Source organism: Lampetra planeri, chromosome 20 (assembly GCF_965212315.1).
Source record: "Lampetra planeri chromosome 20, kcLamPlan1.2.h2, whole genome shotgun sequence".
Classification (NCBI taxonomy): domain Eukaryota; kingdom Metazoa; phylum Chordata; class Hyperoartia; order Petromyzontiformes; family Petromyzontidae; genus Lampetra; species Lampetra planeri.
The window spans coordinates 860,040-888,000 of record NC_136126.1 but is presented as its reverse complement, the minus strand read 5'-3'; the positions used below and the strand labels follow the sequence as shown (position 1 = coordinate 888,000).

General features: G+C 56.1%; 2 protein-coding genes across 6 annotated transcripts; both read left to right on the top strand.

The window, feature by feature from the left end:
* Positions 1 to 208: 208 nt before the first annotated feature.
* LOC144724236 (alpha-N-acetylgalactosaminide alpha-2,6-sialyltransferase 3-like) lies at positions 209 to 19,377 on the top strand. Of its 5 annotated transcripts, XR_013586450.1 has the most exons (8): positions 5,218 to 7,283; positions 8,808 to 8,882; positions 9,247 to 9,597; positions 9,728 to 9,971; positions 10,370 to 10,553; positions 11,576 to 11,683; positions 12,658 to 15,951; positions 18,792 to 19,377. XR_013586450.1 is itself a non-coding variant. In XM_078603199.1 (7 exons), exons 1-7 carry the CDS (start codon positions 386 to 388, stop codon positions 12,851 to 12,853), a joined length of 1,185 nt encoding a protein of 394 aa, XP_078459325.1. In that variant the 5' UTR covers positions 209 to 385; the 3' UTR covers positions 12,854 to 18,160. The 5 variants fall into 5 exon arrangements, 4 of the variants coding, with proteins under 4 accessions (XP_078459325.1, XP_078459326.1, XP_078459327.1 ...); XM_078603199.1 differs by lacking the exons at positions 5,218 to 7,283; positions 18,792 to 19,377 and adding an exon at positions 209 to 412 and having other exon boundaries at positions 12,658 to 18,160; XM_078603201.1 differs by lacking the exons at positions 5,218 to 7,283; positions 18,792 to 19,377 and adding an exon at positions 1,103 to 1,186 and having other exon boundaries at positions 12,658 to 18,160.
* Positions 18,805 to 27,836, top strand: LOC144724237 (proline-rich transmembrane protein 1-like). The gene is made up of 6 exons (XM_078603202.1): positions 18,805 to 18,893; positions 19,982 to 20,572; positions 21,952 to 22,231; positions 24,908 to 25,149; positions 26,721 to 26,957; positions 27,584 to 27,836. The coding sequence occupies exons 3-6, from the start codon at positions 22,213 to 22,215 to the stop codon at positions 27,773 to 27,775; spliced, it is 690 nt and encodes a 229-aa protein (XP_078459328.1). The 5' UTR covers positions 18,805 to 18,893; positions 19,982 to 20,572; positions 21,952 to 22,212; the 3' UTR covers positions 27,776 to 27,836.
* The last annotated feature ends 125 nt before the right edge of the window (positions 27,837 to 27,961 follow it).

The following is a 27,961-nucleotide window of genomic DNA, read 5'->3' as shown; positions in this document are numbered from 1 at the left end:
GAGTGGGAGGAGGAGGAGTGGGAGGAGCAGTTGAAGGAGCGGGGAGGAGGGCGGAGGAAGAGGGTGCGAGAGGAGGAGGAGGAGGAGCAGGGGGAGGAGGAGGGTGAGAAGGAGAAGGGGGAGGAGGAGGAGCAGGGGGGAGGGGATGAGGAGGAGGGTGAGAAGGAGGGGGAGGAGGAGGGGGAGGAGGAGGAGGGGTTGTGGATGAAACGCGAGCCTCGCGCGTCACGTGGCTCCCTGAGAGCGCGACCCGCGCGGAGCGAGGGGGATTGTGGGACGTGGCTGGGAGCGCAGTAACGGAGCTCTGCGAGGAGGAGGAGAGTCCGGGCCGCTCTGCCTCACTCCGTATCGCTCGCTCGCTCGCTCGCCCTCCCGGCATGAGGCGATGGCACCCAGACCCTGCACCCCCAAGGTAGGGGCTTCCCCTATCCCCTCGCTCCCGTTAGTCCCTCCCCGAATGCCCCTCGCTCCCGTTATCCACTCGCTCTCAGCATCCTCTCCCTTCCCATGTCCCCTCGCTGCTCGTATCCCCACGTCCCCCTTATCCATTTCTCTCTTCTATCCACCCCTTTAATCGTTCCCTGTACCTCGCTGCTCCTCGTGTACCCCCCCCCCCCCCCCCCGTGTACCCCCCCCCCGTGCACCCAGCCCCCGTGTACCCCCCCCCCGTGTACCCCCCCCCGTGTACCCCCCCCCCGTGCACCCCCCCCCCCCGTGCACCCCCCCCCCCCCCCGTGCACCCCCCCCCCCCCGTGCACCCAGCCCCCGCGTGCACCCCCCCCCGTGCACCCAGCCCCCGCGTGCACCCCCCCCCCCCCGTGCACCCCCCCCCCGTGCACCCAGCCCCCGTGTACCCCCCCCCGTGTACCCCCCCCCCGTGTACCCCCCCCCCCGTGCACCCCCCCCCCGTGCACCCCCCCCCCCCCCCCGTGCACCCCCCCCCCCCGTGCACCCAGCCCCCGCGTGCACCCCCCCCCCCGTGCACCCCCCCCCCCCGTGCACCCCCCCCCCGTGCACCCCCCCCCCCGTGCACCCCCCCCCCGTGCACCCAGCCCCCGCGTGCGCCACGAGCCGCACGTTGCGTCGGGGAGTCGCGACATCGAGCAGTGGATTGACGCGCGCGCTCTGGTGCATTGCGCGCCCTGGAACCTGTCCCGTGATACTCGGAGCAAACGTGCGTTAGTGGGTGAGTGAGTGAGTAGGTGAGTGGGTGAGTGGGTGTGTGAGTGGGTGAGTGAGTGAGTGTGTGAGTGGGTGATTGAGTGGGTGAATGTGTGAGTGAGTGAGTGGGTGATTGAGTGGGTGGGTGAGTGAGTGCGTGCGTGAGTGAGTGAGTGATTGAGTGGGTGAGCGAGTGAGTGTGTGAGTGGGTGATTGAGTGAGTGAATGTGTGAGTGAGTGAGTGGGTGATTGAGTGGGTGGGTGAGTGTGTGAGTGAGTGGGCGATTGAGTGGGTGGGTGAGTGAGTGCGTGCGTGAGTGAGTGGGTGATTGAGTGGGTGGGTGAGTGAGTGCGTGCGTGAGTGAGTGAGTGGGTGAGTGGGTGCGTGAGTAAGTGAGTGAGTGGGTGCGTGAGTGAGTGAGTGAGTGTGTGAGTGTGTGAGTAAGTGAGTGAGTGCGTGAGTGCGTGAGTGAGTGAGTGCGTGAGTGAGTAAGTGAGTGAGTGAGTGCGTGAGTGGGTGGGTGGGTGAGTGAGTGAGTGGGTGCGTGAGTGAGTGGGTGAGTGAGTGCGTGAGTGAGTGTGTGAGTGAGTCAGTATGAGTGAGTGAGTGCGTGTGCGTGTGTCGCTAACAGCACTTGCCTCCAAAAGTCTGTTAAGGCTATACGGGGAATCTTTGTCTTTGTGTGTCGGCCTTCACAGGTGCTGGCTCACATCACTTGCCCCAACGGGGTCTTTGTTTTGTGTAGTGTGCAGTCCGGTATGCTTGGGCTCGTGTATGTACTTTATGTTGAACTTCTCTCGCACCGTACGTAGCAAACCGTGCAAATCGGAAGGGTTGATGATACCTGAGCCTCGCTTATGAAACCTCGTTCATGACGAGCACACACAGTCGGGTCTGTGCGTGTGCAGTTTGTGTGAGAGTGGTGAGTGAGTGAGAGGGTGGTGAGTGTGAGTGAGTGGTGAGAGAGAGAGAAAGTGTGAGTTGTTTGTGAGTTGTGGGAGTGGTAAGTGAGAGAGTGGTGAGCGAGCGAGTGGTGGGTTGTGAGCTGCGTGTGTGGGCGCGCGCGTGTGGAGCGGTAGTTACTAAACTAGACTATTGTCGTTATGTGACCAGGTAAGGCCCACTGGGCTGTCTGCTGGGCCGGATGAGGCCCTGGGCAGCTTCTGTTTCGTAGGCCACTGCTGCCCATGTCACTCCTCTCGTCCCACGCGGGTTCTTCTCCCAGCCGCTGGACTGCTGGGAGCGTTCATTGTTGAGTCCGTGCCCTCTGTGTGCCGCAGATAAGCAGATTTAATTATACTTTATTGAAGAAGAACAAGCCAAGGTGAAGCCTAAAAATATTAAAAGCGAAAATGTCTTCAATAATTTGTGTTACTATGATGATCGGATGAGGCGGCTTGAACAGGATGCCGGCAAAGTCGATGTTCTAGCGGGACGACCACGTGGTGAGCGACACGTCGCCCTCGCTTGGCTTCAACTTCAATATTAGTTTGACTTTTATTTCAGGTTTGTGATGAGCCTCGCTAACAACGGCTCGATGCCTCGTCGCCACCGGAAAGAAATTGCAAAGAGCAGCCAACAAATGACGTTGCAAAAAGAATGGGGGAAAACATTTAAATGGAAAAAACACATTTAAATGTTTTTTTAAATTTTCTAAAATAATAAATGTAAAAATTACAGTACGGAAAAATAAGTTGCCATATTCCCCCAGTTTACCTGATGTTTAGCATATTAGCATTGCAGAAGTGGCCAGGACTAGGGCTACATGGCTGCTATCTTCAGCTAAATTAGAAAAAAGACACATTTAGCTCCTGATCGTAACGTGAATCAACGCCTTGTGGATATTGAAAAACGGCGAAATGCTCGTGCCAGGTCGAATAATCGATTCAGTTTCCTTGTCGATAGATCGCTGTCCACAGGAACGACATTGTTGTTGTGCGGGCCAATGCGTTGGTTGCTGTATATCCAGCAGATCTTAAACAAAATCATTCTCCCATGAATTCCTGTTGTTCCTGCACTTGTATGCGGAGAAACATCAACAACAGTGGCAGATATGCTCAAATCCCAAATAGCTGACAAGCTGATCAGCAGCTTTAAGCGAGTTTACATTGCTCTCACGATGTTTGTTGTCGTCTTGGGGACGAATTATGAATGTGGGGAGCGTGCTTTTAACCACGCTAAAGCTGATTTTAAAAAAGGTATCCGATCAACCACAGGACAACGCCGCCTTTGTCTTCCCTTGCACTGCTACTCTATTGAGAATGGACCCCCTCGTGCGCCGTTCCGGCCGTCATGGGCGCTACTCGCTATTAGAACCTCCGATGAGCACAGTTGGCTACGTACGGTGCGAAAAAAGTTCAACACGAATACGTCCAACAGCCTGCTAAAGGTCACGTGGGGCGGCGGGGGGGATCCTTGTGTGAGTCTGAGTGACACGACTCGATGTCGCTTCTCCGGGCCGTACTTGCTGTTGCTGTTCGGCACGAGGGATGTCCGACGTTTCGCGCTCCACGTGATAACGGGACCTTCAGAAACGTTGTGACTACTGCTACTGTATATAGATAGGCGTCACACTGTATTCTCCCTTTATTTTAAAACGAGCAAAACTTGGGTGGGCGCCGGGGAGTTTTGTAATCCGGTGTCGCTGTGCGCGAGAGAGAGAGAGATCATCATGTGTGTGACTTCAGTGACACCAGGGGGGAGAGGGGGGTGCGTCTTACTTTCCGGAGCGTCTTGTAGCCCGGACGGACGCGGTATTGGACACGTGGAATGGGCACCTAACGCGGTCTTGGGCTTCCCCGAACCTCAAATGAGCACCTGGTGCGGTATGTAAACATCGCCACTGGGGAGACAAAGGCGGCCGGGCGTGGTGCTGGCCACCCACCCCCTCGTGTGCCGCCGTGCCAGGCGTACATAGGTGCTACTCACTAATAGCACTTGCCCCAACAGTACGTTAAGGCTATACGGGGGATCTTTGTCTTTGGGGGAATTGAGGGGGTTGGTGCAAGATTTCGCAATCTCGCATCCGGCCGGTCGCATGCCACCACAGCCCAGAGTGGGTGAGTGTGTGTGGTTGGTGAGTGTGTGAGTGTGTGTGGTGGGTGAGTGTGTGTGGTTGGTGAGTGTGTGAGTGTGTGTGGTTGGTGAGTGTGTGAGTGTGTGTGGTGAGTGAGTGTGTGTGGTGAGTGAGTGTGTGTGGTTGGTGAGTGTGTGAGTGTGTGTGGTTGGTGAGTGTGTGAGTGTGTGTGGTGGGTGATGTGTGAGTGTGTGTGGTTGGTGAGAGTGTGAGTGTGTGTGGTTGGTGAGTGTGTGAGTGTGTGTGGTGGGTGAGTGTGTGAGTGTGTGTGGTGGGTGAGCTCACGGCAGCAGCAGCAGCAGCAATGTGCTTCAATGTCGAGGTCTGCTGTTAGCCACGACGAGAGAGAGGGGCAGAGGGCTTCAGCAGAGAGAGAGCTCGTGTCGTGTCGCCGCTGTTCCTCCTCCGTCGAAGGAGCGCTGCCTACCACAGTGGGTTTGCTGTGCGCCCCTTAGTTTGGTTTGTGTGTGTGTGGGCATGGGTTTGTGTGTGTGTGTTTGGGCATGGGTTTGTGTGTGTGTTTGGGCATGGGTTTGTGTGTGTGTGTGTGGGGGCATGGGTTTGTGTGTGTGTGTGTGTGGGCATGGGTTTGTGTGTGTGTGTTTGGGCATGGGTTTGTGTGTGTGTGGGCATGGGTTTGTGTGTGTGTGTGTGGGCATGGGTTTGTGTGTGTGTGGGCATGGGTTTGTGTGTGTGTGTGTGGGCATGGGTTTGTGTGTGGGCATGGGTTTGTGTGTGTGTGTGTGGGCATGGATTTGTGTGTGTGTGTGTGGGCATAGGTTTGTGTGTGTGTGTGGACATGGGTTTGTGTGTGTGTGTGGGCATGGGTTTGTGTGTGTGTGTGGGCATGGGTTTGTGTGTGTGTGTGTGTGGGCATGGGTTTGTGTGTGTGTGTGTGTGTGGGCATGGGTTTGTGTGTGTGTGGGCATGGGTTTGTGTGTGTGTGTGTGTGTGGGCATGGGTTTGTGCGTGTGTGTGGGCATGGATTTGTGTGTGTGTGGGCATGGGTTTGTGTGTGTGTGTGTGGGCATGGGTTTGTGTGTGGGCATGGGTTTGTGTGTGTGTGTGGGCATGGATTTGTGTGTGTGTGTGTGGGCATGGGTTTGTGTGTGTGTGTGGACATGGGTTTGTGTGTGTGTGTGGGCATGGGTTTGTGTGTGTGTGTGTGGGCATGGGTTTGTGTGTGTGTGTGGGCATGGGTTTGTGTGTATGTGGGCATGGGTTTGTTTGTGTGTGTGTGTGGGCATGGGTTTGTGTGTGGGCATGGGTTTGTGTGTGTGTGTGGGCATGGGTTTGTGTGTGTGTGTGGGCATGGGTTTGTGTGTGTGTGGGCATGGGTTTCCTCCGGGTTCTCCAGCTTCCTCCTCCCACAGTTCAACCCACAGCCGCAGTGGGGCGGCTATTGGCCCCACAAACATTGAAATGCCGAGACAAGTGACTGCAAAGTGACCCTCTTGAACGAGAGCCCTGAAGGACTCGGCGCGAGGCTTTCCTGCCTCGCTACGACCGGGGCCCTCTCATCCTTAGTGGCTCCTCATCTCCCGCACAGGCAGCTCCTGCTGCGCCTGCGCCGTCACGCACCCACGCCCCGTCACGCACCCACACCCCGTCACGCACCCACACCCCGGGCACGCAGAGACAAAGACGACCCCCCGCGCAGCCTGCGACAGACTGGCAGGGCAAAGTGGCCGGTCGCGAGCAGCACCTATGAAGGCCCGCACCGGCAGACGAGGGGGTGGGTGGCCAACGCCACGCCCGACCGCCTTTGTCTCTCTCAGTGGCGACGTTTACACGTATCATGACGTACTAATTTGAGGTTGAGTCGACCTCGGCGAAGGCCGGGACCGGTTCAGATAATTGTCGCGGGTGTAGGCCGTGAGCGTGAATGTAACTCTGACACACGAACCCCACCACGTGATCCTCTCGCAGTGTGCGGGGATGGTTCCCCACGCCATCGCTTCTCACAGTCGTGCTGCTCATGGAACTGGCGGCAGCCGCAGAAGTTCCATTTAATCGAGGGACAATGCGAGCTGCTCACTTTGAGTTCCTGAACAAGGGTCCCAGGGGTTCATTCAATTGCCTCCACTTGTGGGAAGTCAACAGTGGCTGTCCTGGTGAGGGTGAGCCGAGTGGTGAGTTTAGTGCTGGTGTGGGTGAGCCGAGTGGTGAGTTTAGTGGTGGTGAGGGTGAGTCGAGTGGTGAGTTTAGTGCTGGTGTGGGTGAGCCGAGTGGTGAGTTTAGTATCAGTGTTGGTTGACCTGTGTGGTGGACAGACAGATTATGCACACAGGTACGGGCACACGCGTTGACACAGACGACGGACAGACACACTGATGGAAAATAAATATCATCCAAGCAGCTGCCTTAACACAGGCAACACACACACGTGGCGGAGAGGGCGGTGACTCTGCTAATCAACTCCAGCAGCAGCTGCTGCAGCTGGAGAGGCTCCGATTGAAGCAGCTTCCTCCCTTCCGCTCTCTCCGCCACTCACCCCAGGCCCTCCTTGCCACGTCGTCAGCTCAAGCCCTGCACCAATTGCTGACCCTCGTGGCGTGCCCTGGCGCGCCTCTCCCTGGGACCCGCGCTGCGCGTGGCACCGTCAGGGGGTTCAAAGTTGCCCACCAATTCTGGCCGACTCACGATTCCGTAAAGAGCAGACCTTGAGCTACGGGAGACTGACATGTTCTCCCTGCCAGGCTACGCAATTGTGGAATCCCCTTCCTCGAGTCTGTGGCAGTTTTTTTTATTTTTGAAATCGCCGAATGAAACTCCGCTCGCTGTTACAGCGGCGGCTTTCTCCCGAACGTAATCTTCACGTGAAACGCTCTTGAGGCCCTGTTGCGACTTGCGTGATAGAAAGCCAAGTTTATGTTGTTGTATGTTGTTGTATGTTGTTGTTGTTCTTACAACTCAATTGGGCGCGTGTGTAAAGCAGGCGGGGTCGGCCGAGCGGGTCGGCGTAGGACCGGTCCGGGTCTATCGTCGCCGATGTCGGCCGTGCATGAGCGGGACTCGAACTCGGGTGGCCGGGTCAGAAGTGCGGTGCGCTCATGGCTCCGATACCGCGTGCAGGAACACGTGCTCCGTATAGGAACACGCTCCATATAGGAACACGCTCCGTATAGGAACACGCTCCATATAGGAACACGCTCCATATAGGAACACGCTCCATATAGGAACACGCTCCATATAGGAACACGCGCCATATAGGAACACACCCTCATATAGGAACACGCTCCATATAGGAACACGCGCCATATAGGAACACGCCCTCATATAGGAACACGCTCCATATAGGAACACGCGCCATATAGGAACACGCGCCATATAGGAACACGCCCTCATATAGGAACACGCTCCATATAGGAACACGCGCCATATAGGAACACGCCCTCATATAGGAACACGCTCCATATAGGAACACGCTCCATATAGGAACACGCTCCATATAGGAACACGCACCATATAGGAACACGCTCCGTATAGGAACACGCTCCATATAGGAACATGCGCCATATAGGAACACGCGCTCGTGCGCACACAGTGGAGTTCATCGCTGAGCTCGGCTCCACGCGACTTCCCCCTCAACCGAGACCTGAGGCAGGGCTCATGTCCTTTCTGTGACCCCGAGTCAGGAATGCCATTTCCACATTGCAATGGCAGGGGGCGAGTCTATCCAAAGGACAACCACTCCCTGATTAAACAACGATGATCAAGGTTGGTGAGTTGGTGATCCCAGCCGGCTCACCGATTACTGTGCAAAAGAAACGATAATTAACTTTGGGGTTTCACTAAATAATGTAATTAACTAGTAATTAATTAATCGTCCAGGAGAGCCACGCTGAGTCGTAAGGCTCTTTTTGAGGAGGCTCCTGCTGCTGCTGCTACGTTGGGTTTTTATTTGAAAGATGTTTAGCCAATCAATGTTGAGCTGTGTCTATTATTGATGAGTTAATGACGTGTCGTGTTGATTATTATTATTATTCACTGGAGCACCCAGAGATAACCCCACTCTTTGCGCGAGGGGGCAACACTCCATCCCCATACAGACCGAATAACAAACAGATGGCGATGATCCCACTTCCTGTACCGCCTTCTACCTGGTGAGCCAGGGTGCGGCTCCTCCTCAACACCCCATCTGTGTGTGATCCACCAACCCTCGCTGCTGGGTTAGAGGCAGGCACGTGCATCAGCGTGGCCACCACCACCGCTGCCCGGACGAACACCACGAGCACAGGGCTCACGAGAGGGAGCAGGCCTCGCGTGTGGCCACGAGGTCACGGGAAGGGCTCTCGGAAGCAGCTCTGTGATATCTATTTCCACGGCGATTTCTCGAACATGGGGCAATGCGCCCCTCAGCGGGAGTTCTGAATGGACACTTCGTCTCGTGTGGTGTGACGAGGTGCGGTGCGTGTGGTGCAATGTGCGTGGTGCGGTACGTGGTATGAGCGGTGTGGCGTGTGTGCATGGTGAGCGTGGGGTGCGTGGTGTGTCCGGTGTACGGTACGGTGCGGTGTGTGCGGTGCATGCTGACGGTGTGCGGTTTGTGCGGTGCGCCTTGTGCAGAGGCTCTGCGCGCTCATCTGCATCATCACGACCTTGTTGCTGTTGGCTTGGGCTCTCCGGATCTCCGACTTGCAGGTGAGCAATGGGGCTCACTCGCACCCTCGCCATCGCCCCCAGCAATCGCGCTCTCACCGTCTGCTCCGGAGTGATTTAGTGATTCGTCGATTTTAATCCCAGAGGTAGTTCTGTAGTATCCCCTTCCAGGGGCTGTTCGCTGACACCAAGGAGGGTCGCGTTGCTCTGCGCCGATAGCCCAGGTGGGGCAAACCTCGCCGCTGGCTCTCCGATGCGTGTTCGGGTCGCACCGCGTGTCGCCCGGCACGATGTCTGGCGACGTTTAGCAGGAAACGAGACGTGGAGAGATCGCACCGAGTGTCGCCGTGCGACAATGCCAGCGTTCAAGCCGTCGCGGTAACGCCGCAAATTTTTTTTTTTTAAGGTGATTCCTCCCTCCTCCGCTGTCCCCGCGGAGCTCACCGAGCCTCAGCAGCGTCGGCAGCAGCTGATGAAACAGGAGCAGCAGCATCCCCAGCATCATCAGCAGCAGCATCAGCAGCAGGGGCGGGTGGAGGAAGCTGGCTCCGAGGACGCACCGGTGCCCTCCGATCACGGCGCAGGGCGCAGCCCGGAGCCCACTGCGGCGCGACACCGACCGCCCGGCGGCACGCAGCACACCAGAGCGCCGCCCGGCAGGCCCCCCGAACGAGGGCAGCGCCACACCACGCCTGGCGCCAGACGGCCGCTCCCCGCCAGGCCCCTCCGCGGCTACGTGGGCGTCCCGCACGGGGAGGTGAGCGGGGCGGCGCCGCCGCGCGACGACACCACGAGACGTCGCGCCGCGTGACGGCGCTACGATTTATCGCGCGACGAAGACGACGGAGGTGATAACGATCGCGACTCCCCCGTGTGCCCCCGCGCAGCCGCTGCGCCTGCGCTGCGGGGACTGCGCCCTCGTGTCGAGTTCGGGACAGATGCTGGGCACCGGCGCGGGGCGCGACATCGACGGCGCCGAGTGCGTGTGGCGCATGAACAACGCGGTGCTCGCCCCGCGCTACCGCGACGACGTGGGCGCCCGCGCGAGCGTGCGCGTGGTGTCCCACACGAGCGTGCCGCTGCTGGCGCGAGCCGCCGCCGCCTTCTTCGGCAACGGCAGCGACAACACGCGTGAGCACGGGGGGGGGGGGGCCTGGGGGGAGGGGAGGGAGCGGGGAGATACCTGGGGGGAGGGGGGGGAAGGTGGAACACACCTGGGGGAGGGAGTTTTCTTGCCACACGATGATAAAGACAAAGACCCCCCCCCCCGCTACTGTGGCTGTTGGGGCGATGTTTACACACCACCCCAGGTGGTCATTTGAGGCTGAGTCAACCTAGGGGAGGCCCAGGACCGGTTCAGATAATAATCGTCACTGGTGTTGGTGGCCGTGAGTGGGAATTGAACTCGGCTCGCCGGGTTTGCAGCGCGACGCGCAAACCACCCCCCACACACACGAAGACCAACACGGACACCGACACGGGCGTGTGACCCGCGCCTCCTCTGCGCCCCCCCCCCTCGCCACCTGTAGAGGGCAACGCCACGTACGTGGTCTGGGGCCCCCGCAGGAACATGCAGCGCGACCCGCCGGGCACCGTCTACCGCACCCTGCTGGCGCTGAAGTCGCGCTTCCCCTGGGCGCAAATCTTCACGCTCACCGACGAGCAGATGCAGCGGTGCGATGAGATCTTCAAGAACGAGACGGGCAAGGACCGGTGAGACCCAGCGGGGGGGGGGAGGACACGGGACAGGGGAGGGGCAGAGGGAGGGGGGAGCGATTGAAATCCCGAACCAGATATTTGACGTTGCCTGTGCTTTTGGGGTTCTGATGATCCGAAACCCTGAGACGGATTTTAAAGATCCCTTTGCCAGATCTAGATAATCTGAAATGCCAAGTAAAACCCTAATACTCACGGAGCGTGGCGAGGAGAGGTGATAATCCCACTTTGGGAGTAAATCCGATCAACTCCACCTCCAGCGCTGCGCACATCAACCTGCCCCGCCAACCTGCCCCGCCAATGCTGCCGTTGCTGCTGCTGTGCGGGTTGTCGCGATTGTGCTAACCGCAAGGCTGTCTAGGCGGTGCGTCGTGGTCGTTGTTGGGTTGTCGTCACGCGTCGTTCGGCACGACGCCCGGCGTTTGGCTCCGCGCGCCGGGAGCTTCGGTGCAATGCATCTCCTCATCCCCCTCTCCCCACCCCTCCCGCAGCCCGCCTCTACTTCATCTCCCATGATGAATGAATTAATTAACGGTCGTAAGTTCGCGTGGTTGGGTTCCGCGCGGTTGGCGCCCGCGTGCTCGCTCGCTCTCGTAGCGCGCGGGCCGATCGTCAGGAAGGGAGGCGCCGCTGGGTTTGGCAGAGCCCAGGCTGCGGTGGTTGCGCTGTCTGGCGCGACGGTGAGCGCTGCTGCGTGCAGTCCCACCATTGGAGTCATTTTGCGGTGTCGCGGTCACAGATTTGGTCCCAAGCTGAAGTCAGGTACAGTGCGTGTATCGTGAAGTGCTTTCTAAAATGAGTGCTCTGTAGAGATGATGTTGGAAATTATGATGATGTGAACAAGCGCTCACTCTTCCCCTCCTCCACCTCCTCGCGTTGTGGTGTGGCGTGGTGTGGCGCGGTGTGACGCATGGCGCGGTGTGGTGTGGCGTGGCATGGCGCGGTGTGGTGTGGTGTGGCGCGGTGTGGTGTGATGTGGCGTGGTGTGGCGTGGTGTGGCGTGGTGTGGTGTGGCGCAGACTGAAGTCGGGCGCGTACCTCAGCACGGGCTGGTTCACCATGGTGCTCGCCATGGAGGTGTGCGACAGCATCCACGTGTACGGCATGATCGACGACGCCTACTGCAGGTGCCTCACCACACTCACCCACTCACTCGCGCTCACCATCACTCACTCACACGTAACTCTACTGCAGATGCCAATTCCTTATTCTCATGGACCCTAACTTACTTCCCCACTCACCCATAACTCTACTGCTTCATCGATAACTCTGTGGCCTTAAAAATAAAAGGTATATAATTGGTACCGCAGTGGGCAATGGCCACTCTTCAGAGCACATAGAGAGTGAGTCGGTACCAAATTCCCCCACGAGCTCTGTGGTCCCTTATATATGAAGATGTAATCAATGTGTTCACACGTGGGAGGAAACCAGAGCACCGTCATCCATACAGATGGAACAGGTGGAGTCCACAGTAAACTGATCAAAGTGAATTACAGTCGTTTATAAACTGTACTGGATGCGTGGGTTTTCACTTATGTTGACTCTACTTGGCCAACATAAAAAAAGAACCCTGTACATCACTACAATAATATTGTGGGCAGCAGCACAATCGCTCGGTACAATGTGACATTTGTGCGGTATAATCTGACATTTGTTTTTATATAAATAGAAATTTAATTCCCTTATCCCTGCGAGCGACGTGTCCTGCCCAAGCTCACGCATTTTCAAATAAATAGAAATTAGCGAACGAATCGCCGCAGAGAGAGCGCGACGGTCGCGGGGCTGGAACTCAAAAAAGCAAACAAAGCAAACAGCCTGGGTGACGCACAGGCACACGCGCACCGGCACGCCCGTGCCCGCCCGTGCGTCGAACGAGCGTGCGATGGCGCAACAGTCAGCGCTTCACTGCGCTACGAACCCGGTTGACTCAGCCATAAATGAGTACTTGGTGCGATTGTGTAAGCATCAACACTGGGGAGACAAAGGCGGCTGGACGTGGTTTACTCCGTGTCGGCCTATAGGTGGTCGCTAACGGCACTTGCCCCCAAGAGCTACGCGGGGGATCTTTGTCCGTGTGTTTCTCGTCTCATGCTCTCTCCAGCCGGCCGAACGCACGCACGGTGCCCTACCACTACTACGACCCTCAGGGACGCAACGAGTGCAGCGAGTACGCGGTGCACGAGAGGGCGCGCACCGGCGCTCACCGCTTCTTCACCGAGAAGGCCGTGTTCGGCCGCTGGGCCAAGCACCACCGCATCGCCTTCTCCCACCCCACGTGGCCCACACCCCCGGCCTGAGCCTCATCATCCTGACCATTGGCCGGATCCGGAATCATACAAAATCCCGAACTGGATTTTTTATTATGCCCGTAATGGATTTTGTCTGATTATGAAATCCATCCCGGATCCAGATGATCTGTAATCGCCCATCTGATCCTGATCATCTGAACTATCGGTGAGATCTGGTTGATCTGAAATCCTGAACCAGTTTTTTTATGATGCTTGTGCTGGATTTGGACTCATGGGTTAGATTCTGATGATCCAAAACCCTGAACTGGATGATAAAGATTCCTTTGCCAGATCTAGATCATCTGAAATACTATCCAGATCCAGATTATCCAAAACCCTGAACTTAATTTTTTATGATTCCTGCGTGGAATCCGGATGAATTTTACCCTTAGCCAGATCGAGGTGATCTGGACTAGATGATGATCCACTGCATATGCTCTGATCTGGATAATACGTGAGTCAGGATCCACATAGCCCGAACCCTGAGCCGGGTTGCATGTGCAGGCCAGCAACAGCAGCAGTCGTTCTCTTCACCGCTGGAGATGAAGTTGATTTGGAGGGGGGTGGGGTGGGCGGGGGGTGTATTCTCCCGTCCCTCTGCTTCACCTCTGCCTTCACAGTCGGCACGACGACCACCTCAAGCGAGAGCTGGAGAGACCGCCGCCCTTTCCCGGGGTCACGACCCCGACCGCCTGTGACTCGTCTCTCTCGGTTCTCGACAAAAACACACAAAACAACAAAAATGCCTTTTTATTTCACGCTTATGTCGCTGCTGCCACTCGCAAGCCCGTCGCGGGTTACGCGACGCACAGCCCATTTACTCCGCAAACTGAAGGACAATTTTATTAACTAGAATTTCAGGTGCACAACTCCCCCCCCACACACACATAACGGAGGGGTGAGTGGCACCGGTCGTGTGCCACCGTTAATGACCATGCCGGCGTAATCCAATCATGCTCAAGAACACAAAACATACATGACCATTGTCTCTTACCCACAGGGTCCGGTGGTTGTGTTCCGCTGACTCAAACCTCACCGAGATGCTGCGAAGAAGGGCTGGGGGTCGGGGGGGGGGCGCTTACACTCACATTGACACCACCGAATTTACACGGGGAAGCCACAAGTACTCATTGGAGAGGCCTCACATCTAACGCGGAGATGGGTGGGGATGTAACTATTTAGATTGGACCCAGATGGGTGGAACAGCGGTTGGGAGTTGCCGAGTCCACGTCGCATGGGTTTGAATCAAACCATCATCAATAACATCATCAATAGCCGTTTGCTATGGACCATGTAGTATCACGGCCATGTATAAAATGAATACAGTATATGGTCGTGATGCTGAATTGGTGACAATGACGATGGTCATTGTCAAGGTAATTCGATGATAACGGCGATGCCGGCAGGATGTGACCCCGCTGTTGTCCACCACACTTGGTGCCACCACGGGCCGCGGCTGCCGTGCGCGCTCCCGCACGCGGCCGCCAGGGGGCGGACGTCGCCCGCAGCTTCCTGGGGCCCCGCTCCGCAGTGGCGCACGGATCCGTTGTGTTTGTAGGCCGCGACCGAGACCACAGGGCTTGCATAGCGGCCCCGCCGGGAAGGGCGCGCCTTATCCGGCAGGGCCGTCGTGCCCAGGCGGGTAACTGTTAGCGCTGGTTACCCAAGCGGGTAACTCTTAGTTCTGGGTAAGGCTTTGATCAATTTCGCCGGATTTTCTCTCGGGTAAGTGCCTAAGAGCAGCACAACTTTCTACTCAAATTGTATTCGTATTGGATCACATCTGCGATAATTGTTTGTCGTAGGCCGATTTTGAGACAGCGGTGCTCGTGTAGCGGCTCTGCCGGGGAGGGCGCACCTCTGCCGGCATGGCCGTCACGCCGAGAGGGGTGGTGTGCGGGGGGTAGTCCCATATTACAGTATTTATTTGTGTCCAATTTTTTCAAATACCTTGGATGAATTTCGCCAAAGTTCCTCTCCGTTACGTCCCTGGCACTACCCAACACAACTTGATGCCAAAAGTTGTGTCGGGGCTGGAGCATCGTCCAAACGGGACCATCCCTCCCCCCTCACTCTTCAGATCGACAGACATCTTCTACGCGTGCAACGACAAAACGCAATATTCGTCAAGAACGCCGTGGCCTATCGTCAGCGACGTTTCGGGCAATGAACCTTGTTCACAGCACAAAGAGCGGATAAGAGTTGCAGACCGCTTTATAGCTCATCGGATTCCCGCAGTATAAAGATTCTGATCTCCGTCCACGAGGAGGCAGTCGCACAACCAGTGGATCCATAATACCGGCGAGCTGGCCTCTCACGAATTGGCATGTTCCGTTTACACGACAAACCTTACTGCTTCGTTGTGGCGGGTTTAAGGACACATTTATATATTTAGGCAATCTAACCCAAAAAAACTGTATTATGAATGATATTGGTCGCGAAAGCCTCCGTGTCAAACTAATCGCCATCTGTTTCCATCTGTACGGGGATAGAGTGTTTCCTCCGGGTGCTTCGGCTGAACGCATCTTACACATAACTTAATGCAGGACCCTCCTGAAAGAGAGTGCTATTACTTAGCGTGGCCCTACTGGATAGATACATCAGTAAAATATAAATTTGATCCCGCTGAGAATTACATAATACAAATGTGTCCTGATGAACAGTATTCATACCCATAGCTGTCAACCCATACGATTTACCCGTATTCTTGTAAAGGGCACTTGAGTTTTCAGGTCCATACAGCGTACAGCCGTTTTAATATGGGCAAAACAAAATTGTCTATTTGTGTTTCTCCCTTGTGATGGGATTTTGTAGGGTGAACGTTGAGTCTGAATTGGTCTGTATTAAGGTAGGCAGTGATAAGGGATTGACAACTATGCATACCATCCGCTTAGTGATTCATTCCTGGGCTTAGTTCTCATGAGGATGTGTCGAGGTTGTTATTGTTAATTGTACTTGTGTACCAGTGCCAACGCATCAGCAGCAGCAGCCACAACAACACGAAATCACCTTGACAAAGACAGCCTGGGCCACGGGGCGCGGTGATGACAACCGGGCGTGGTGGGGCTGTGGGTCTGCAGGTCGCAACTGCCCCACTTCATCACCAGGTGGTGCTAAACCCCGCACGTGCCTATGAGAAAGTGTTAGAACCACGTTGTTGTTCAGTGTTCGGCGTGGCTGGCTGTTGCCGCTTTTAGGCGAGTGCCAAACTGTGTAAGCTCTCCGATGTGTCGTCGCGTTGTTTGGTGGATGATGTCCGATGTTTCGCTCCACGTGCCGGGGAGCATCTTTACGCGAACTGAACTGATCAGCTCTCCGGGTTACCTCGGTTTGTGCCCTCGTACGTACGAGTGAGCAGCTTTATCCGGGCACTGCGGTTTGCTCCCGGACAAAGCAAATCAGCAACTTCAAATAGTGTACAAGATCGAAGCGGCAATACCGTTCTGCTTAATTCAGCTCCTGACGAAGCTACCGGCGCACAGGACGGGAACTTCGTAGACTTCGTACTTTGACAAAGTACGAAGACTTCGTACCCAGCCACACACAATAGTGATACTAACACTGTGTGTAGTAGTGTTATTATTACTATTGCCAAACGCAAGATGAGGCGGGGTGATAAGTTCAGGCATGCCCCGGCCGCCCCCCTTCCACCCACGAATCCTAGGTGATTAATGGAATGGAGGAACCCGTTAATTGGAAGGGTGGCCTGCACGTTCGACAGAGCTGATTTAATTAAGGGCTGACACGTCCGGGCGTGATGGATGCGCTGTGTCTTGCCTTGGCAGCGTGTAAGTGGCCATGGGCTCACTGATGGGGCCTGATTATCACGATGACCCACATAACACTAAACTTTATTTTGGCTGTCTGTGACAGTGCACTGCTTTGCTGATGAGCTCCAGTGATCATGAAGACACGTGTGCTATAGATATAGGAATACTGTCCTGGCCTTGGCAGCACGTAAGTGGCCATGGGTCACTGACGAGACAAAATGACCATGATGACCCATATAAGACTGACGTTATCTTGGCAGTCTTTAGCTTTGCTAATGAGACGGTGATCAAGAAGACACGGCACTCGAGTGTCTGTGAAGGTCTGTATGTGGATATAGTCTGCTGATGAACTCTAATAATTATGAAGACACTGGTAATGCCCCAGTGTGTCTTCGGAAGTATATAGCTTGCTGATGAATTAGAATGATGACGAAGACCCATATAACTATCCGTGCTTGTCTTGGCAGTGTGTAAGTGGGCATGGCCTTGTTGATGAACTCTGATGGTCATTAAGACACAACACTATTGTATATTATTGTCAGCCTGTAGCTGGGCATAATGCACTGATGAGACTCAAGAACTACGAAGATCAATATAACACTCCGTGCTTGCCTTTGCAGCATATGAGTAAGCATGGCATGCTGATGGGCACTAAAGGTTAAGATGACTTTTATAACAAACTGTTTTCCTTGGCATTCTACAGGTGGGCATGGTCCTGCTGATGATTTCTAAGGATTACGATGACCCATCGGAAACACGAGCACATTCTGATTCGTAATAATTTTCTTTTGGTTTAGATCGTGTAGGTATAATGTCAGCGAGAGCTGAGCTTTATTCACGCCTGATGATGCTGGATATAATCTCCAGATAAGCATCGTTCATGTGCAGTTGTCAACATGTTGCTTGGACCTTCCTCCCTCTGGTCTGTGCTGAAAAACCAAATCACTCGGCCACAATCGTCCACGTGACAACGTGAGTTGATTGGCTCTGTCGCTGGGTGTGGGGAGGGTTACGGTTAATACAATTCACATTTTACAGGCACGATTTCACCCAAAGTAAACTCGTTACGAATCGTAATATTGTTGGCGAAAAGCCGTCGAATATAAAAGAACCACAATGCTACGTGCAGTCTGTGAAGGCTACGTCTTACGTACTTTGCCTTGGCAGTCTCAAAGGTGGGCAGATCGACCGCGCGTCTCGCACGCTCTGGGCGAACTAACGCCTTCCTTTGAAGAAAGTGTCCACCGATAGTATTTAACATATTTATAAATGTTCGTGTTGTCGATGGTTGGAGCCCCATCGAGGCGACTTCACTCCGTGTGGGAGGCACACACCCAGTTGTTACTACAACAGGTGCAATCAGGGCTTCATTTCTCGTGGGGTGTAATCTTTTTTTTCCGGAGTTCAGCCCCGGACAGCTCCGATTGAAGTTAGAAATTAAGCCCTGCGTGTGATATATATTTTATAACTTAATATGATACGAATGACCTTGCAGTGTTTTTTTTGTAACTTGCCCATGGAATGTAATAAAAACAGAAATATTGTATTCTTCGGCTGATAAGACGCTCTGGAAAGTAAGACGCACTCCAAAACGTGTGCCCCTTTCAATAAAGTTATACAGATCTGGTCACACACACACAAAACAAAGATCACCCCTATAGCCTTAACTGACTGCCGGGGCAAGTGCTGTTAGCGAGCTCCTGTGAAGGTCGGCACGGCACACGAGGGGGTGTGTAGCCAACACCACGCCCGGACCGCCTTTGTCTCCCCAGTGCTGATGTTTTCACATCGCACCAGGTGCTTATTTGAGGCCGATTCGACCTAGGGGAGACCCAGGACCGGTTCGGATAATCGCCACTGGTGTTGGTCTTGAGCGGGAATCGAACTCGAGTCGCTGGTTTTGGATTGCAGTGAGCTAACCACTGCGCCACCGCTCCCCAGACACACAATAACACACGCGCACATGGCTACCGGACTCGAAAGACGCAGCCAACCAACATTGGCTTTAAAACACTGTGCATGGGAAACGGTCAGTCTTATAATCCGGAGAATACGGTAAATAGTAATTTTGTAAAAATGGAAAACAATTTAATATTGACGAACAATATTATTTATTGGCTTGTGATTTTTTTTTTTACGAATTCATGGAACACCGTGCGCGTTGCGGGTGACCACAGCGGTGGTGAAACGTCGATCAGCGGCACTTCTCCCGCTGCTCTTGCAGCCCAGAGGGCGCCGGATCGATCCCACATCCCGGCGCGGCAGTGAAAGCAATAAGGGTGAGGTTCTCAAATCCCTCACCGCCACCACCACCACCACCCCCGCCGTCTTTGTCCACCCAGCGGTCGGGATGGGTTCACGCTTTAGTCCGTCGGCAGGACGCGCGTGGTGGGTTTAAAGTGTGGGTTGGCACTCCCACCTCTTCCAAGACATTTGCACCAGCGTGGAAGAGGAGGCCGAAATTGCTCCTCTTGGCGGGTAAGGGGGGTGTGCTCTCATCTAGAGATGCTTTTAGTGGCGAGGCCCGCGAGCACTTGCAGGGGCTGCGCCTTCACCCAACCTGACAACCTGTGCCTGGAATCCGTCAGCGTCGCCTGAACGATTTTCTTTTTTAGAAATCCCTTTAGGAACGTCACTTCTCTTCTCTCACCACACCTGCGAGGTCCAAGTTGGACTCCCTGGTGTTTGTATTTTTTTTATATCTCTCTGAAGGACCGTTGTAATGCACCTTGTATTGCATTAAAATTATGAAGGTTGACTCCACGTGCTGTTGGTGAAGTGTTGTCACTGCGTCACGTGGGTTGTCAGTGAGCGCCCGGCCGCCTTTGTCTCTCTCTCGTGCTTTGTATGGTTCATGTGGCGCAACAGCTGCAATGTTACACTCAGGTGGTTTAGCCAGCGTCAGCAGTCGCGGAGTGGCATATCGCTGTGATGGTGCATCCTCCTTCATAGAGATCTGTGTGTGAGTTTGCGGGTCTCTACGTGAGTGGTTCTGTAGATGCATCTTTAGAGCTCAGCACAGTGCAATTTGATGGAAATTACATTTTGAAAAACACCACATTTAACATAAGCTCTCGAGTATTAAGCAACCAGCCTCGCCTACCCCACCCACCCCAACTCAAATCCGCATCCCACCCCACATACATCAAGCTCCATGTCCCACATACAGCAAGCTCCATGCCGGGTCTCCCGCAGCGTGCAAGGAGCGAAGTGTTCACGTTGGAGGTCCCGCCGGGGCCACGTGGGACCCCGTAACAGGGTTCAGGTGGCAGACTCCTTGTAATTGACGCGCTTTGCAGACAATTGCTCACAATTTACTACTCGAGAGCGCTTCGCGATGACGCAAACGTTTGCTTTGTTTGACCAGGCGAAACGTCAAGCGACCGGGACATGCAGCGTCTGCAGGACTGTGACGGCAGCAGCGAGGGTTGGTGGATCACCGCACAGATGGGGTGTGAATGCATCTCTCTTCCCTCGTGGGTCTCGAGGAGGTGCCGTACCCTGCCTCGCCAGAAGGCGGCGCAGCCGGTGGACCACTCGCCATCTGTGTGTCCCGTCTGCACGGGGATAGAGCGTTGCCCCCTCGCGCAAGGCGTGGGGGTTCTCCGGGTCCTCCTGTTTCCTCTACACGTGAATAACAACAACAATAAACACGACTCGTCACTCATTGGCCGACGAGCGTGGACGAGTAGGCCAATTACTCTCCTCTGGAGGGGCTCTTCAGACCCTCCTCTCGTGGAGGCCCTTCCGCCAGCGGCGGCGTGAACAAGACACTGCAGAGCTGCGCCTCTACCCGTGGGGGCTCACGGGTGTAGTGACGTCACGCACACACATTGAGACAAACCTCGTCGCCTCGATGGCGTCACCGATCCCGGCGGGATGACGTCACCGCGCTCTCCGACGACGCCCGCCCCCGTGAGAGAAGCACGCCGAGAGGAAAGGGAGAGGAAAGGGAGAGGTAAAGGGGGGGGGGGGGAACGGGGGAGAGGAAAGGGAGAGGCAAGGGGGGGACGGGGGAGAGGAAAGGGAGAGGCAAGGGGGGGGAGAGGCAAGGGGGGGGAGAGGCAAGGGGGGGGGACAGGGGGGGGGGACAGGGGGGGGGGACAGGGGGGGGGGGGAACAGGGGGGGGGGGAACAGGGGGGGGGGACAGGGGGGGGGGGGAACAGGGGGGGGGGGAACAGGGGGGGGGGAACAGGGGGGGGGGGACAGGGGGGGGGGCAGGGGGGGAACAGGGGGGGGGGCAGGGGGGAACAGGGGGGGGGCAGGGGGGGAACAGGGGGGGGCAGGGGGGGAACAGGGGGAGAGGCAAGGGGGGGGGGGACAGGGGGGGGGGGAACAGGGGGGGGGGAACAGGGGGGGGGGAACAGGGGGGGGGGAACAGGGGGGGGGGGAACAGGGGGGGGGGAACAGGGGGGGGGGAACAGGGGGGGGGGAACAGGGGGGGGGGGAACAGGGGGGGGGGAACAGGGGGGGGGGAACAGGGGGGGGGGGAACAGGGGGGGGGAACAGGGGGGGGGGACAGGGGGGGGGGACAGGGGGGGAACAGGGGGGAACAGGGGGGAACAGGGGGGAACAGGGGGGAACAGGGGGGGAACAGGGGGGGAACAGGGGGAGAGGCAAGGGGGGGGAACAGGGGGAGAGGCAAGGGGGGGGGGAGAGGCAAGGGGGGGGGGACGGGGGAGAAGCAAGGGGGGGGGAACGGGGGAGAGGCAATGGGGGGAGGGGGGGGAACGGGGGAGAGGCAAGGGAGAGGCAAGGGGAGAAACAGGGTACGTCGTGGACAGAGGGGAGTGAGATTCGGGGAGAGATAAAGGAGAGGGAGGGGAGAGATAAGATAGCGGAGGGATAATGGAGAGAGAGAGGGGGGAGATGAGGGAGAGTCGGGGGGAAATTAAGGAAGGAAGAGGGAAGCGATAAGAGAGACGGAGGGAGAAGGGTGGTGGTGGTGGAGGGGGGAGAGGAAAGGGAGAGAGATACAAGGCGAGATATCGACACGCGGAGAGTGAGAGGAAGAGCCAGAGCCCAAGTGAGAGAGAGAGACAGCGACAGAGGCGGAGAGAGAGAACAGGGAGAGACAGGGAGAGGACTGAGGAGTAAGACGGAAGGAGGGCAGCAATAAATAGGAAGAGAGAGTCAAGGAGACACGGAGAGAGACACACGGGGAGCAGGGAGATACGAAGAGAGACGGGGACAGAGTCGAGGAGAGACGCACAGAGAGAGGGAGGCAGTTCGTGACAGACGTGAGACAGAGAGACACGGGGAGAGACACCGAGAGAGGAGAGAGAGAAGCAGAGAGAGAGAGAGAGTCGTGATCTGCGCTTCTCCCTCTCCGCCAGGCCCCCTCGCCGCTCTTCGTGTCGGGGGTCTCCCAGCGCGGACCGAGGGGCTCCATCGTCCCGGGTCCCCTTGGCGCGCTCCTCCTCATCCTCCTCCTGCTGCTCCTCGCTTGGGACCACGACCCCCGCGGGTCGTGAGGGTCGTGGGCCGAGCGGGTCGTGGGGGTCTCCTTGCCCGGGCCCCGATGCACGGGGTTCCCGCAGACGCCGGCCGCGCCGACCCCCTCGGAGCCCCGCGGCGGGGACAGGAGGCGCCGCGCCATGGCCGAGCGGCCCCACGGTGAGACCCCCACGGACCCCCCCCCCCTAGGAACCCCGTGTACCCCCACAGACCCCTAATACCTCGTGTACCCCCACAGACCACCCCCTCATACCCCCTAGGACATCATCATCATATACAGTACCCGCATCCACTCAGATTCCGGGACCCGTTCGGACCCCCACAGACCCCGTCCCATCCACACACGCCACGTGGACCCCTCAGACCCTTAATGCCTCGTGTACCCATCAGACTCTCTCATACCTCGTGTACCCCCTCAGACCCTTAATGCCACGTGTACTCCCTCAGACCCTTAATGCCTCGTGTACCCCCCCAGACCCCGTTATGACCCCACACGGGGGTTTGGGGGTCGTCATTGCTAAGACCCCGTGTGTGTGCGTGTGTCTGGGACCAGATTTCACTATTTTCTTCCAAATGTTTGCTTGTAAATACATACACGCAGCGATTTAATACAGATCACAAACGTGTCCCACGTGATTAGCAATTGTCCGTCAAGGTGATGAGCTTCGCAGCAAATGTCCGTTTAATGATTGACCGATTTTTGTATTGACAAGTGTATCAGTGTATTGTGTGTTGAGATCCGTGTGTGTGATGATTAGTCCGTGGACTGGTTGGCCTGGGTACTGGTTAGTCGAGGGCACAGTTAGTCTAGGTACTGGTGAGGCTGTGTGGATGGTTCATCTGCATCCCGGTCAATCTGTGTACCAGTCAGCCTAAGTGCTGGTTAGTCTGTGTACCGGTTAGCATAGGTACCATTTAGTCTGTGTACCAGTTAGACTGTCTGTGTTGAGTCTGTGTGCCAGTTAGACTGTCTGTGTTTAGTCTGTGTACCAGTTAGACTGTCTGTGTACCAGTTAGACTGTCTGTGCTTAGTCTGTGTACCAGTTAGACTGTCTATGTTGAGTCTGTGTACCAGTTAGATTGTCTGTGTTGAGTCTGTGTACCAGTTAGACTGTCTGTGTTTAGTCTGTGTACCAGTTAGACTGTCTGTGTTGAGTCTGTGTACCAGTTAGACTGTCTGTGTTGAGTGTGTGTACCAGTCAGACTGTCTGTGCTTAGTCTGTGTACCAGTTAGACTGTCTGTGCTTAGTCTGTGTACCAGTTAGACTGTCTATGTTGAGTCTGTGTACCAGTTAGATTGTCTGTGTTGAGTCTGTGTACCAGTTAGACTGTCTGTGTTTAGTCTGTGTACCAGTTAGACTGTGTTGAGTCTGTGTACCAGCTAGACTGTCTGTGTTGAGTGTGTGTACCAGTTAGACTGTCTGTCCTTAGTCTGTGTACCAGTTAGACTGTCTATGTTGAGTCTGTGTACCAGTTAGACTGTCTGTCCTTAGTCTGTGTACCAGTTAGACTGTCTGTGTTGAGTCTGTGTACCAGTTAGACTGTCTGTGTTGAGTGTGTGTACCAGTCAGACTGTCTGTGCTTAGTCTGTGTACCAGTTAGACTGTCTGTGCTTAGTCTGTGTACCAGTTAGACTGTCTATGTTGAGTCTGTGTACCAGTTAGATTGTCTGTGTTGAGTCTGTGTACCAGTTAGACTGTCTGTGTTTAGTCTGTGTACCAGTTGGACTGTCTGTGTTGAGTCTGTGTACCAGCTAGACTGTCTGTGTTGAGTGTGTGTACCAGTTAGACTGTCTGTCCTTAGTCTGTGTACCAGTTAGACTGTCTATGTTGAGTCTGTGTACCAGTTAGACTGTCTGTCCTTAGTCTGTGTACCAGTTAGACTGTCTGTGTTGAGTCTGTGTACCAGTTAGACTGTCTATGTTGAGTCTGTGTACCAGTTAGATTGTCTATGTTGAGTCTGTGTACCAGTTAGACTGTCTGTGTTTAGTCTGTGTACCAGTTAGACTGTCTGTGTTGAGTCTGTGTACCAGTTAGACTGTCTGTGTTGAGTCTGTGTACCAGTTAGACTGTCTGTGTTGAGTGTGTGTACCAGTTAGACTGTCTGTCCTTAGTCTGTGTACCAGTTAGACTGTCTATGTTGAGTCTGTGTACCAGTTAGACTGTCTGTCCTTAGTCTGTGTACCAGTTAGACTGTCTGTGTTGAGTCTGTGTACCAGTTAGACTGTCTGTCCTTAGTCTGTGTACCAGTTAGACTGTCTGTGTTGAGTCTGTGTACCAGTTAGACTGTCTGTGCTTAGTCTGTGTACCAGTTAGACTGTCTGTGTTTAGTCTGTGTACCAGTTAGACTGTCTGTGCTTAGTCTGTGTACCAGTTGGTCTTACCGGGTGGCCGGAGTACCGGCTGGCACACGTCCCGGTACTCCGGCTACTGGGCAATGTGCGTGCCGGGTGGACTCTGCACCACCCAAGGATTCACGTGGAGATTAAGAGCCGAGCGGAAGTCGGAACGGTGTCCGCTCTCGCGCTCACCCCCTGGGTATTTGGGGAAATGTGACACCAACATTGTTTTACTTGACTATAAGAATTTAGGGGGGCTGAGCTTTTTGGGGGGGAGGCAGGGAGGTGCCGGGGCGGGGGGGCTTAGCAGTTCGCATGGGGCTATGGGGAATCCGTATCATAATCATCAGTATCACTAAGCGCCTCCTGGTGATACTGATGACAAGGCTGATGATGATGCTGCTGATGCTGCTGCTGATGATACTGATGCTGATGATACTGCTGATGATGCTGTTGCTGATGTTTCTCGCCCCCCCCCCCACCTCTCTCGCGCCCAGACCCCGCAGCTCCCCCTGAGTACGCACAGGCGGTGGGGCCCCCCATCCCCTCGGCCCCCGTGCAGACCCCTTCCCAGACCCCCCTCGGCCCAGGGGGGTCCTACCCCGGGCCCCCGTACACCCCCGCTCCCGTGAGCCCCTGCCCGGCGGCCCCTCCGGGGTTCTCACAGCCGGGGTTCGCCGCGCCGGGACCCTACCCGGTCCCCTACGCGGGGTTCATGCCGGCCTACCCCGTCGGTGGGGTCAGTGTGTGCTTACACTCTTCACCGCCGTCGCTCATCACCACTCTTCTTCACGAGCATTATAATGATTTGTAATATTATTATTCGTTTCGCTTGCGTACAGCGGCGTCGTCATTCATTCAAGCTCCACCTCAAGACGCAAGTAGTATTTGTAACGCGCGGGTCACATTTCGCACGGAAACGCGGGGGGGGGGGAGCACAGACGGCACCCACGCGACCCAAAGTTGCTCAAGCTCGGTGGTCCTACAATTGGGATGTCCGGCAAACTATTAACGAGTGATTATACACGTGGCACGACAGGCCCGGAGTAGCTGCAGAAGCCCCATGCGTGCGACGCGGTGGGGTAACATTCAAACTCCATATAGACGGAACAGAGATGCAGATTAACCCGCTTGCTGTACTGCCGACAAACCCCGGCAAAACGGGAGATTGCGACCTCGACGCCTACGGCAAGAAGGGAGATTCATGAACGCGTGCGTGATCCGCCAACCCTCGCTGCCTCCACGGCACCGCACTCCATTGCAGTGCGGCTGTAGCATTACCACCATCGACGCGTTATCGTCCATCTCTCTGAACCGGGGGAGGCGACAGAGAAAGGGGACACAATCCGAACGACAATTCGAGTCGCGCTGCCACGTGGAGGCTGAACTCGAAGGGTTTAGGCCTCGTCGCCATGCCGACGGTGACATCACGCGCCACGTGCCGGCCCTGCGCACGACGGAATCCCGTCGACGCCAATTCAATCGTTCCCCTCCCCCCGAGACCACGAAAGTTGATATTGTATTGATATTGGCAGAGAAAATGCATCAAATGTTTTCTTTTACTCATGTAGGGATGGTGGGACCCCCCCCACCTCCCCTTAGGTAGTTTCTAGAATCTAGATCAGTACCAAGCCATCGTCTCATCGCGTGCCCTGAGCATGCGTCGTCTTTCCCTCTCGCTGTGACCTCGCCAAGTCGGTCACCTCTCCGCTGCTCTTCGCAATAAGTCTCCATTTGTCACTCCATCAACGCGGCTGATTCTCGGCGTTCGTAAAACTCCGCGTTTCCACACGAGTCAGCGTTCGTTACGTTACTGGCTCTCCGTGAATACTCATGACGCAAGCACATAGTTTGCACACGCGTACATATATGACAAATAATAATATATCTACACGCGCAGATATATATACACACACACACATACACGTGCCGGCACGCGAAAACGCACACTGAAATGAAACGCAATGGAATACGTACACACAGACGAGTAAGCCAACTGCACAATGAACTGCACGCATACAATGTGCACATACAGAAACACACAGACAAGATAAAGATCCCCCCGATAACCACAACAGGATTTTTGGGCAAGTGCACACAACCAAGACACAGATCCCCCGTATAGCCTTAACAGACTGTTGGGGCAGGTGATGTTAGCGAGCAGCACCTATGAAGGCCGGCACGGCACACGAGGGGGTGGCTGGCCAGCACCGCGTCTGATCGTACACATACAGACGCACACACAGATACGGCCGCACACTGCTGGATGAGTGACCCCTGACGCTGACCCTACCCCCACCCCTCCCGCAGGGGTTCGTGTCGGGGTACGGCGCGGTCCCCGTCGGCACGACCGCCGTCGGCCACGCTCAGCCGCTGCCGCTGGGCCTAGGGGGCGGGGGAGTCCCCTCTGTGGGGATCCACGTGGGGGGCACCCTCCTGGGAGGCGAGCCCCGGGCCCCCCCCCACGACTATCTGCCCATCGCCGTCTTCAGCACCGTGTGCTGCTTCTGGCCCACGGGGGTGTTCGCCATTCTCAAGGCCGTGCAGGTGGGTAGCCGTGAGATGCACCGAGCCTGGCGATGGCATCCGCCGGTTCTTCCGAGGTGTGCCGGAGATGGAGGCGGTGAGACCGAGCGTCGTATGAAGATGACCATCGCTCGCTGTGATGGCTGTCATCTAACCCTGGCATTGCCTGCAAAACGATGTAGATGGCAGGGGGGGCGCTACAAGGATTGAGGAATGAGTGACAGCGATAGAGGGTACTTAGGGATCATGACGGGGTATGGGAGGGACGGGAAGGAGTGGAGGGGTGAGGGAAGGGGAAGAGAATGGGTGATAGAGAATAGGTGAGCTTTAAGAAAGGAGGTTAAGGAGGGGGATTTATGAATGTGGCGGTGGTGGTGATGATGATGATGATGATAATGACAAGGATTTTACTGCTACTGCTGATGAGGATGACTTTTATTCTGCTACTTTTAATAATCATGATATTAATGCTGCCGATGATGGCACCACTACTTCTGGTGACGCTGCCGAATCTGCTGACGATTCCCTCTGCCTCTCCCTCCCTCTCCCCACCGCCACCACCTCCACTACGACCGCCACCACCTCCACCACGACCGCTGCCACCACCACCACCACTACGACCACCACCACGACCGTCGCCACCACAGGCGCGTGCGGCCCTGCTGCGTGGCGACGTCCTGGCGGCCGAGATCGCTTCTCGCCAGGCGCGGAACTTCGCCTTCATCAGCCTGGCCGTGGGCATCGCGGCGCTGGTGCTGTGCGCCATCGTCACCTGCGTGGTGGTGATCGCCTCCCGTGGTCACGAGGAGGCCCACTGGGCGCCGGGGGGGGGTCACTAGCCGGGCCCGCCAAGGTCGGTGCGGCGGGGGGGAGGCTGGGGGGGAGCGCTCTCACCCCCCCCCCCCCGAGGACCACTGAGACTCTGTGGCACGGCACGGAGCCGCACGGGGCTGCTTGTGACGGAGGCTCGCCATTCGAGCCCGCCAGCTACCCCGGTTAGGGTGCCGAGGGTGTAGAAGGTAAAG